Raw genomic sequence first — 12,571 nt, forward strand, 5'->3', positions numbered from 1 at the left:
AGCCATGTGTCCTCCTGGGCTCCACTCGTGGGTCCCTTCCTCTGCTATCTGGGTGTCAGCTGTCAGGGCCTCAGGGAGCAGATGAAGCAAGAGTGCGGCAGGTGGCGAGGGCCAGACACTGCACGGGCCTACTCACTGGCCACCTGCCTGGAACAGGTGGGTGGTCTGGGCAAAGGGGCACCGGCATTTGCACCCAGAGCCCAGCCCTCCAAACCTTGCTCAGGAAGAAGCCTAAAGAAGCTTCTGCCACTTCTGCCACGTGGTTGTCCCTCAGCCTGGTGCCCAGGCCTCCTGCCGCTCAGCATGGTCCTCCACTCTGGATCCAGCCCCCCCTTTCCTTCTGTCTGGACCCCCGTTCAGCCCCATCACACTCTGCTGTGAGCTCTCCTACTAACGACTCCTCTGAGCTCCCACAGCCCTTGCTGTGGGGCACCAAGCACAGGGCTTTATCAAGGTCAGTCCGTTATAAACTGAGAAGTGTCAGTTCAGCATTTCCCAAAGCGTGCTGATCCACATTAGTAGACAGGGTCGGGACTGGAGTGAGGCGGGTGAGGCCCTGGGGTGCACAGTTTAAGGAGGTACTGCCCTTGGGGTTGTGCAAGTGCAGGGTGGGCATCTTACTAGCCTCACCCTCCTCCCTTCCCTAGATGGTGTTCCATGAGCAAGGGTCTGTGGTCAGTAGGGACGGAAGCACCAGCTTGCACACGGTCTCTCACTGCACGTTTCTTCAGAGCCTTGAATAAAGGAGTGTGCACTGTGCATTTCTAAGTGAGGAGGTGGCAGATAAAAGGGGCCGCATGTCCCAAACTCTTGAACCACAGAATCCCTTTTTATGCAGAAAAGAAAGGGCTTTGTTTTCAGAGGGTGTCACATTTGGAAACTGAACAGTAGATGCACATTCTCTCTCCATCTACCTCCTTACATAATTATTTATCTCTTTATATACAACGTCCAGTCTCTGAAACTAGTCTGGTTTATACCTTGAGCCTACAGTGCTATGTAGAGCATGAAGACCCTGTCAAGAGTCTCAGTAGCGGCTTCACATTTGAATGGGACTTGTAAATGTACGGTCATTTCATTTTCAGAATGCCCCCGTTACTCATCCCATGGCAAGGTAATCCAGGGCAGTAGATTATCCATATGTTAAAAGGTTAGAGCTGTGCTGTCCAATATGGTAGCCATTAGCCACTGGAGGTCATTTAAATTAAAATTAATTTAAATGAAATAAAATTATAAATTCAATTTCTTGGTCCTCATTTCAAGTGCTCAACAGCCACATGTGGCTGGTGGCTACCATATTGGATAGCACAGACATAGAACATCTGCATCCTGCAGAAAGCTCTGTTGAACAGCATTAATGATTTCCCCAAAGCTCCATGGCCTTTCGCAGGCTGACGTGACACCAGAACTGGAATTCTGAGCCTGAGATCTCTGAGCAGACTGCCCTGGGAGAGGAGGTGCTCCCCTGCAGCTGAGACTGTGCACCTGAATGGCCCGCAGTCAAAGGAGGGTGGAAGGGACATGACGGTGTAGGCCACCGGCAGGAGGCTGAGGAAGAGCACCAGCAGCAAGAGGCCCATGTAGAAGTTGTTGGATCGGGAGGCTTTGAACACGCGTTCATGGGGGACGTTGCTGCTCATCACCGCCCAGCACTGGAAGTACATGAAGGTCAGCAGGCGCAGCACGTTGATGCCCACCAGTCCCGGGGCGTAGAAGGAGCCCATCCTGGAAGGGCAGAGACCGCACACCTGGTTGGCTCGACAGCAGAAGAGGCTGGGGAAGGACAGCAGAAGGAAATGGGACTGATGGGCTAGGGGCAGGAGGCCTTGTTGCTTTCTCTGTAGGTCCCAAGGGAAGGGGCCTCCCATTTAACCAGGACAGTTATCACCAAACCATAGCCATCCATTGCTCAGGACAGGGACTCTCTGAGCATTCCTGGCTTGGGTTCTGGCCAGGATTTTACCACTGCCCCACCGCCAGGCATGGAGCAAATTACATGGCCTCTTGTTTGTTTCTCCATGGTCTCCATTAAACAGCATTGCTGCTCAGAAAACCATTTGAAGTCCTTAACTTAAAAGAACTGGATATTGGCTTGCTATGAGCCTTTGAAAGCCTTTGGCTGAAGTCAGGCAGCCTTCTCTAACTCCTTCTCAGAGGGAAGTTCCTCAGTTCATTTATCTCCCTCCCTCCTTCTCTCTTTCCTTTCCTCCCCTTCCTTCTCCCTCCCTCCCTTTCCTTCTCGTCTTTCTTTCCCACCCTTTTTCCTTTTTTCCTTCTTCCCTCTCTCCTCCTTCTTTCCTCCCTCTTCCTTTTTTCCTTCTCTCTCCCTAGCTCTTCTCTCCCCTCTCTACGTATATGGTAGCAAGTGGGTAGGCCAGACACTGTCCTGGTTCTCCTCTAGTCCTGTTCAAGTGAAAGAAGGGAGCTCAGAGAGGCCAGATGATTTGTCCAGCCTCTCTCTAGCTGGTTGAGAGGCAAAGCCTGGGATTCCAGCTTTTTGACTCCCCAAATGAGGTGATCACCAGAGGAAATGGTTAACTCACCAGATCATTCCTTGGTTGAAGATCAAACCAAGCACATTTCCACTAATATCAAACTCAGCATATGAGGGCTGGAGGGAGAGAGAGAGAGAGGAGAGAGAGAAAGTCTGTTAGGTCGTGTCAGCCAGACCCCACTACCAGTCAACTGACCAAGCCACTCCTCCCCAAAGAGCCTGCTCTGGTGACCAGAGAGGAACCTTAGATTCAGAGTTTTATTTAACATGTTTTCAACTTTTAAAAAAGAGTTTTGAAGTTCTGAAACTTGAAACTTTCTTCAAGGTCTTCTCCAATTAAAATAATGAGAATTTTTTGGGAATTCCATGGCAGTGCAGTGGTTAGGACTCCACACTTCCACTGCAGGGGTCTGGGTTCAATCCCTGGTGGGGAAATTAAGATCCCGCAAGCTGTGCAGCATAGCCAAACTAAAAAAAAAAAAACAGAGAATTTTTACCTTTTATGGCCTGCAGGCTGACAGTGTATTCTTGGGAGGCCTCAAGAGAACGTTTTATCAATGTTCTAATCAGAAATGTAACTTGAAATTATAAGCAAGGAGTAAATCAAATAAATAACAAAATGCAAATAATTAAATGAGGAGTCAAATGTAAAGAAAGCTTTAAAAACAAAATAAATAAATCACCCCTCCAATTCTTTTCTCCTTCTCATCATTTTAAAAAATTAATTAATTAATTAATTTCTGGCTGTGTTGGGTCTTTGTTGCTGCACGTGGGTTTTCTCTCTAGTTGTGGCAAGCAGGGGCTACTCTTTGTTGCGGTGCGCAGGCTTCTCATTGTGGTGGCTTCTCTTGTTACGGAGCACGGGCTCTAGGTGCACAGGCTTCAATAGTTGTGGCTCGCGGGCTCTAGAGCGCAGGCTCAGTAGTTGTAGTGCACGGGCTTAGTTGCTCCACGGTATGTGGGATCTTCCCGGACCAGGGATCGAACCCGTGTGCCCTGCATTGGTAGGCGGATTCTTAACCACTGCGCCACCAGGGAAGCCCCACTCTCATCTTCTTTTTCATGGAAAGGAACCATCTCAGCCAGATGCAGATTTTCAACCTGATTCTGATTTTCAGAGTTTTGGAAATTTGTCAACTGTTTGAAAGAACATAATGTGTGTGAGCATTAGGGAGTCGGTGTCCTTGTGAGGCCAGCTGAAACCTGCTTCCCAATTTGTCTTCCAGAAATGGAGATAAAAAGTGACAAGAATGAGAGAAGGAGGAAAACAAAGTGAGGAGAGAGAGAAGGAAAGTCAGGTGAGCGTGGATTAAAGGAAGAAACATGCAGAATCCAAATATAGGAGGGTTAAATCTTGGGAATTTAAAATTTAACATTTGAAAATATTAAAAAAACTTTTTAGGGCTTCCCTGGTGGCGCAGTGGTTGAAAGTCTGCCCGCCGATGCAGGGGATGCCGGTTCGCGCCCCGGTCCAGGAAGATCCCACATGCCGCGGAGCGGCTGGGCCCGTGAGCCATGGCTGCTGAGCCTGCGCGTTCGGAGCCTGTGCTCCGCAACGGGAGAGGCCACAAGAGTGAGAGGCCCGTGTACCGCAAAAAAAACAAAAAACAAACTTTTTATCTACTGGATTTTGTGTCCTGCTTAGAAAAAATTAAATACTACTTCACAGAGTAGAGACTGTCATTAAGCGTCTAAAGAAATGCACAGAATGCATCTGACTGTATCAGAGAGGATGACTGGAACGCCTTTCTGCACAACGTCCATGAAGTGGTGACCTACAAATCCAGCCTCCAGGTCCCAGCACCAGCAGTAGTTCATGAACCGGACAAAACAAGCCCGCAGGAAGTCCCCCAGCAGGATGGTGATACATGTTACCAGCATGTCCGACACTGTCAGCCTCATGAATTCCTGCAAGGAGGAACATAGAGAAAGGGGGTGGTCAGGGTTTGACCATGCCTGCTTCTCCCAACTGACTGCAGCCAGGCCAACCTCCCCCACCCACTCGTATTCTTCTCTGTGACCCTCTGGTTAATGGTGGTGCAGGTAAAAGACCCCATGCTTTGCAAAATGCTTACTATAGGTTCCAGCTCTACAAGTTACTAATTTATTGCTTTGGAATAGTCTCTGAACCTTTTGAAGTTGATACATTAACCTTGCAGGGTTACTGGGAAAGTTAGTGATTATGTATGCAAATTGCCTGGCAGTTGGCAATACCCAGTATTTGGTAGTTATCAGCACTATTGCATAGAGGTAGGATCTGAAGGCTCACTCCTTGCTTCCCCCATCTGCTCTGAAGTGCCAGCTGCCCCAGCTAAGACTGAATCTGACCATTGTCCCTGGGAACAGCAGCTGGTTATCTTTACTCCCTGCTAATTGGATTTTTTTTGGGGTGGGTATGTAGAGAAAATAATGTAGGTTTTTCACAGAGGCACATAGAAGAAGAGCCAAAAGCAAAGGAACAAAGTTTTCTTTGATGTGTAGAGTACATATAATTTATTAATTTTTTTTGAAAAGTTGGAAAGATCTACCCGACTTCATCACAATCTTTAAGACATCTAATAGACTTGGAGTTCCCAGGGGACACAGGGTCTACTCTATTCATTTTTGTATCTTCCAAGATGATTAATAAATGCTTGCTGGATGAACGGCTGATGAGTTTTCAGGGTTTTTCGTTAACAAGAATTCAGACTATTATTCTTAAGTAAAACACAAACTGACTTGTATCAGGTCTCCATGTCTATGCAAGGTGATGCTCTGGGGCCTGGGGTGAAGGTGGTGGTGGACATAGGTGAGCAGGACATAATGCCTCAAACCCATCATTACCAACAAACTCAGGAGGAAACAAGTTTTAATCAGTGATGGGCATTCAGGGAGGAGGGCAAGAGAGATGCCTTCCAAGGATGTGAGGAAGGAAAAGAGAAATTCTATAGCAGAATATTCCAAAGGAATCATGTAGGTAACGAACTCTCTTTTGTCTTCTAAAGAGGGTAGGTTTTACTGACTTGAAGGTTTTCTCTGTTACACACTGTGATGGGTTTAGAAATGTGAGTTGCTCTACACATTAAAGATGAGGACGATTTGAAGAGAATGGAGGAATTTAGACTGGAGGAGATGAGAAGTCATGAGTCTGAGCCTTCTGTGAAGGAAGCAGGGAGAAAAAGCCCCCAGGACTCCGTGGAAGGGAAACCCTGCCTCAGGAAAATATCTGCTGGTGGACTTGTAGGCAGTGTTTGATAAGTGTGTGATATAATCCTCTCCTCTATGGGACTTCATCAACCTCAGTTAAAACACTGTTGTCCAATGCTCTATGGGCATGGATTCTTCAGGGGTGGCAGGTGAATAGAAAGCCCATGCAAAGAGAGGGAGTTGAGGAAGAGAAGGCAGCTGATCCCTGTGTTACCTGTGAATACTTCAAGTTTCTGCCTAGGAAGGCAAAGAACACTAGCCTTTGAAGTCCACACTGTGTAAGCTACAGGAGCAGTAGTGAAAGTGGATAAGGGGAAATGGTAGTTGTTAATTTTTGACATTCTAATGAAAACCTTTAATTCTCTTTACAGAAAAATGCACAGATGCCTATACACACAAAATCTTGTATACAACTTTTAGGAGCTCTATTCATGATTTCCAGGTGGAGAACCTCAGGCTTTCAGTGAAATCTGCAGTAAAACTCTAAATAAATCCAAGTGGTATTAGACTGCTAGATAAAGCACAGAGAGAAATGTTTGGGACACTGAAAAAAAGGTAACATGAAAAGGTGGAACTTTCCTAAGAAATGCTTGACATTTTGGTGGCTTAAAAATGGAAACATCAAGAAGGGATAACGAAGAACTGAGAACAAGGATCACCTTTTCAGGAGAGCGTAACTACTCACAATGCCCACAGCTGTCTCCCAGCAAGAACCCCGGGGCACATCTGCAGGGTGCAGGGGTGGCCGGGGGACGCTCTCGTTCCAACCCGAGGAGTTGTAGTAGTGAAACAGAGTCCAGTGAGTGATGTTCTTTATTGTCTCTTCGTTAGAAAGCTAGAATGGAAGATGGAGATGTGGGGTTGGAAGGAGCCAGGGAAGGTCCAATGCTTCCACAGGAACAATAAATAGAGCCAGCATATGCCACAGCCCTACCATCTAGCCCCTGCCCTACCCCTCAACAGGTCTCTCCAGAAATGCCCTCCCCAGCCTTTCAATCTATAGAGGAGAAGGGGGACAACTGGCTAAAGTCCTTGGGTGTTTTCCAGGAAGTTTTCTTCTCTGTTATTATTCATCTGTCCATTCATCCATTTGTCCATCCATCCATCCATTCAGTTATTCATTGTTCTTTTGAGATTAATTTATTCAGGGTCTATTCTGGGCATATAAGGCAATGGTGACACAAGAGTGAACAGGAGCGACACAGGAGTGAATGGAGCTTTCCTCAGAAAGTTCACTGTCTAGTAAGTGACAGAGATGAACAGACAATTACAGACCAGAGTGATAAGAGCTGTGGGAAATTTTCTTTGGGGACTGAGGAAATCCACATCAGACAACAGGGCCCTTCCTGGAGGCAGTGACATCTGAGCCAAACCACAGGAGGATTAGTCAACTAGTCAAACATGGGGAGAAGGGTGGAGACAGAGGCAAGAGAGAATTTTGCCCCGTGGAGGAAATGTGAGGCTCAGGAGGGTGAAGGAGTTTACTAGGGTAGGAGGGAAGCAAGAAATGAAGGTGGAGAGTAGGTAACGGTCAGCTCCAGTCACTTCCATGCTGAGAAACTTCCAGTAGCTTCCTGTTAACCTCAGGAAAAAGTTCATGAGGAGGGACGTGTGGGGAAGAGGAGCATCATAATCTGGCCCTTCCCCCAATTTCAGTTTTCACTTCTTCCCCTCCACTCTATTGTTCTGCTAACTCATAGTTCCCTGTGTGCATGAGCTGTTCCCTCTGCTTTTTCCAAGGTCTGCTAAGATCCCCCATAGTGGGGTTTGCAGTCCCTCCTGTGCACTGCCATGCTGCCCTGGGCTTGCTCCCACTGAAGCACCTGCCCCAGCATGCTTCAGTGAATGAGTCTGTCTCCCCTGGAACAGGACCGTGTCTTGCTCTCTGCTGTACCCCCAGGGCCTGGCTTGGTGGGTACGCCATAACCATCTAGTGAGCAGTGATGAAAGGTTAACTCAACCATGACTTATCATCTCAGTGGGCGCATACTGGGCTGGTAAACATTAATGGCAGCTAAGAAACAATACGGGAAAGCCTGCAGATAAAATATTAAGGGTACCAAATGACATGCAGATGATGTGAAAAAACCTAAGAAAAAGACAGTAAAGAACTGAAGCAAAATGTTAACAATTGGGTCATAGGAATCTGGTGATATTTTTCTTCATTTTACTTTTCTGACCTTTCCAAAAAATTTTAAATTAATATAAATTATGCACAAGGAAATTATTATATTTAAAAAAGAAATTTGGTGGGCCCTAGGAATTGGGGGGATGTTTGTGGTCTTTACCTTCAGGTTGACGTCATCCATCAGGGCCAAAAGAAATGTGTAGAGGTTTCCCAGGAAGAGTGCAAAGATGCGTCCTAGCTGCCACTTCAGTCCAATGCGTGGGTGGTAATTCTCCAGGGCAGCAATGGTTTCAAACAGAGGGGGACAAAACATCCCAAGCAGGGACATCACAATTTCTACCTGAGAAATTGGGAGAGCTGGGTTAGTTTTGTCATCAATATCACTTGCTTCTCCACCATCTCTGCACTCCCAGGGCCATGCATCTCCATCTCCTTTTTGCCCCCTCCTCTGCCTCTGGAAATGCCCCGGGGTCTCCACAACTTGCTGTATGACCCTGGTGAAGGCACCAACAAGCCCTGAGCAGTCAGTGTACGTTCCACAGGTCCTAATTGCTCTGTGACTGGTTGTCATCACGATTGCTGTTATTAGCATTGATAAAAATAGCAAACTATCTTTGAGAAGTAAATGAATTAACGTATGGGACAGTGCTTTGTGTTCTGTAAAAGCTGTGAGCTAGGTAAGAATCTCCTCATCTCAGGAGCATGGAAGACCAGAAACTCATATCACAGAATGGAACCAACAGTAGAGGGATGTGGTGCAGGGTGTGGCCTTTGGGGTCAGCTTCATTCACACATCTGGTGGTGGATTTGCTGTCACCTAAGGTGATGAGATAATTGGCCATGTGCCACTCATCATTTAGGAGGCTAGCTGGGCATCATGCACATGGTGGAGGTCTCAAGTTCCCAAGAGAGCAAGTTCCAAAATACAAGCACTTTTCAAGTCTGCTTGTATCATCGTTGCTACTGTTTCACTGACTAAGGCAAGGGATGGGGAAACAGATTCCAACTCTTCATGGGAGGAGCTAGAAAATCACATTGCAAAAAAATGTGGATACAAGGAAGGGAAGAATTTGTAGCTATTTTTGCCAACTACCACAGGTGTCAAATTCCCAAGAGAGATTTATGGATTCAATGCAAGCGCAATAAAACCTTAATGTATGTTATTGTGGATCTTGATGAGAGAACTCACTCTGTCAGATATCAAGACATACTATAAAGCCATAGTCTATCAGTGTGTTATTAGTGCAAGAATAGACAAATAGACCAATGGGACAGAAAAGGAAGCCGAGAATCACACCCATGTATTACTAGACAATTGATTTATAAGCGATGTAATTTCACTTTTTATAATTAGTCCTATAGTCCAGAATTCAATAATTCAGCTGAATGGCATAGGAACCAGGGTAATTTCAGTATTTTCCTGAAATATTCACTTCAGCAGAGATGCCCTCCTCACCTCATTTCTTTCATACCAGCTGACATTCTGCATTTTGGAGAATTCTTGGGATCGTTTCACCACAAAGTAAATGAGGTACCCACTTCCACACAAACAGCAGATGATGAGAAAGTTGGCCAGGACACGGAGAAATCTTGTCAGATGGACATTTTCTTCTTTGTTACTCTCTTGTTCATCCACAATTGATTCCTTGATGTGTGAAAATGAGATGTGAATAATAACAAGAAACCACTGTTGTTGGGTTCCTTGAGATTACTACTTTCTATATTTCCAGAAATGAAAGAATTCAGAGGGGGTGGTATATGGATAATTCTTTTCTTTAAGAAAATACATTTTGAATAGGTGAGGGAGATTAAGAGGTACAAACTTCCAGGTGAAAAATAAATGTCACGAGTATGAAATGTACAAACTGGGGAATATAATTAATGACTATGTAATATCTTTGTATGGTGACATGTTATAACTAGACTTACCATGGTGGTCATTTTGAATTGCAGAGAAATATCACTCTGCTGTATAACAGGAACTAACATAGTGTTGTAAGTCAATTATACTCAACAAACAAACAAACAAACAAACTTATAGAAAAAGAGATCAGATTTGTGGTTACCAGAGGTGTGGGATGGGGTGGACAGAGGGGGAACTGGAGGAAGGCAATCAAAAGATACAAACTTATAGTTATAAGATAAATAAGTACTAGGGATGTAAGGTACATGTTAAATATAATTAACACTGCTGTATGTTATATATGAAAGTTGTTAGAGTAAAGCCCGAGTTCTCATCACAAGGAAAAATATATTTTTTTCTATTTCTTTAATTTTGTATCTATACAAGATGATGGATGTCCATTAAACTTATTGTGGTAATAATTTCATGATGTATGTAAGTCAAAGCATTATGCTGTACACCTTAAACTTATACAGTGCTGTATGTCAATTATATCTCAATAAAACTGGAAGAAAAAAGGAATCTTAAAAAATTACATTTTTTCTTGTTACTTCTACTTTGGTACATGTACTGACAAAGCTTAGATTTACTGGATACTTACTGTGTGTTAGATGTGGTGCTAAACACTCACTATCCATTATCCTGAATCCCAACAACAAACCAGTTACAGCTACTAATGCCCAGAGAGATTTCAGTATCCAATGGGGACTGTTTTAAATCTATAGATCAAGAAGTTTAGAATTGAATCTGAAAAATACTGAGTCTTCTGGGACTTCCCGCACTTTCACTGCAGGCAGTGCAGGTTCGATCCCTGGTCGGGGAACTAAGATCCCATATGCCACCCGACTCGGCCAATATCAAGTCTTCTAAGCCAGGGGCTGGCTTTTTTAATAAAAAAGTTCTGGCCAAGTTTTTTTCTATTAAAAAACCAGATAGCAAATATTTTTGGTTTTGCAAGCCACGTGGTCTCTCTCATAGCTACTCAACTATGTCACTGTAGCATGAAAGCAACTATAGATAATATATAAATAAATGAGCATGACTTTGTCTCAATAAAATCTTATTTACAAAAATAGGCAGCAGGCTGGATTTGGACCCTGGGCCATAGTTTGCTGACCCCTGTTCTAATCCATGGGCATGGTATATTTTTCCATTTATTTAGAGTTTCTTAATTCCTTTCAGCAATGTTTTGTACTTTTTGGTGTAGGCAGTTTCACACATTTTTTTTTTGGTTAAATCTATATTCCTTGGAATTTTTTGTACTTTATGTCATTTTATTGAAAAGGGAATTAAATTATTTTCTAATTATTTGCTGCTAGTATATAAAAATACAATAGATTTTTAATTATTAACCTTGTATCCTGCATTAGTAAGTTTTTCACAGAAAGACACAATTAGTATATGGCAGAGCCAGGATGGAAGATGATGTCTCCCAGACACCAAAGTACCTGGGAGATTTTTTTTTTTAATTGAAGTATAGTTGATTTACAATGTTGTGTTAATTACTACTGTACAGCAAAGTGATTCAGTTATACATATATATATATATGCACATTCTTTTTAAAAAATATTCTTTTCCATTATGGTTTATCATAGGATATTGAATATAGTTCTCTGTCCTATATGGTAGGACCTTGTTGTTTATCCATTCTATATATAAAAGTGTCCATCTGCTAACCCCAACCTCCCACTCCATTCCTCCCCCACCTCCCTCCCCCTTGGCAACCACAAGTCTGTTCTCTATGTCCATGAGTCTCTTTCTGGTTCCTAGATAGGTTCATTTGTGTCATTTTTTAGATTCCACATGTAAGTGATATCATATGGTGTTTGTCTTTCTCTTTCTGACTTACTTCACTTAGTATGATAATCTCTAGTTGCATTCATGTTGCTGCAAATGGCATTATTTTGTTCTTTTTTATGGCTGAGTAGTATTCCATTGTACCACATCTTCTTTAGCCATTCATCTATCGATGGACATTTAGGTTGTTTCCATGTCTTGGCTACTGTGAATAGTGCTGCTATGAACATAGGGGTGCATGTATCCTTTTTGAATTCTAGTTTTGTCTGGATATATGCACAGGAGTGGGATTGCTGGATCATATGGTAATTCTATTTTTAGTTTTCTGAGGAACGTCCGTACTGTTTTCATAGTGGCTGCACCAACTTACATTCCCAGTAACAGTGTAGGAAGGTTCCCTTTTTTCCACACCCTCTCCCGCATTTGTTATTTGTAGACTTTTTAATGATGGCCATTCTGACTCGTGTGAGGTGGTAATTCATTGTAGTTTTGATTTGTATTTCTCTAATAATTAGTGATGTTGAGCATCTTTTCATGTGCCTATTAGCCATCTGTATGTCTTCTTTGGAGAAATGTCTATTTAGGTCTTCTGCCCATTTTTGGATAGTGTTGTTTGTTTTTTTGCTGTTGAGTTGTATGCACTGTTTGTGTACTTTGGAAATTTAGCCCTTGTCGGTTGCATCATTTGAAATATTTTCTCCCATACTGTAGGTTGTCTTTTTGTTTTGTTTATGGTTTTCATTGCTGTGCAAAAGCTTGTAAGTTTGATTAGGTCCCCTTTGTTTATTTTTGTTTTTATTTCTATTGCCTTAGGAGAAGGAAGGAGATTTTTCAATCAATTAACAGTTATTGTGTTCGGGTTCAGTTTCAACTAACTCATCAGGCAGTTAGTATACATTAATGCACACAGTTCTCACAACATGTGTCCTGTTATATAAGTGGTTTTTAACAGACTCAGAGGAGAAGCCTTCACCTTCCCATATGTTCAAAGTGCTTCACAGGCATTGACCTTCTTTGTCTCTCTCTAGTAGTCCCAAAGGAAGGGTCAAAGCCCTTGTTGAC

The 12,571-nt window shown here is 43.5% G+C and overlaps 1 protein-coding gene across 1 annotated transcript in view; it reads right to left on the bottom strand.

Annotated features, from left to right (window-relative positions):
• TMC2 (transmembrane channel like 2) overlaps positions 1–12,571 on the bottom strand; it is a gene marked incomplete at both ends in the record, with an annotated part of 90,400 nt that overhangs the window by 25,296 nt on the left and 52,533 nt on the right. Inside the window, 6 exons of the mRNA XM_079719073.1 lie at positions 1,486–1,725; positions 2,544–2,611; positions 4,274–4,402; positions 6,366–6,515; positions 7,969–8,148; positions 9,265–9,453. Of these exons, the coding sequence (XP_079575199.1) occupies positions 1,486–1,725; positions 2,544–2,611; positions 4,274–4,402; positions 6,366–6,515; positions 7,969–8,148; positions 9,265–9,453 (956 nt within the window). The remainder of the gene's footprint in view (positions 1–1,485; positions 1,726–2,543; positions 2,612–4,273; positions 4,403–6,365; positions 6,516–7,968; positions 8,149–9,264; positions 9,454–12,571) is intronic.

This window comes from Hyperoodon ampullatus (assembly GCF_949752795.1).
Source record: "Hyperoodon ampullatus genome assembly, chromosome: 14".
NCBI lineage: Eukaryota > Metazoa > Chordata > Mammalia > Artiodactyla > Ziphiidae > Hyperoodon > Hyperoodon ampullatus.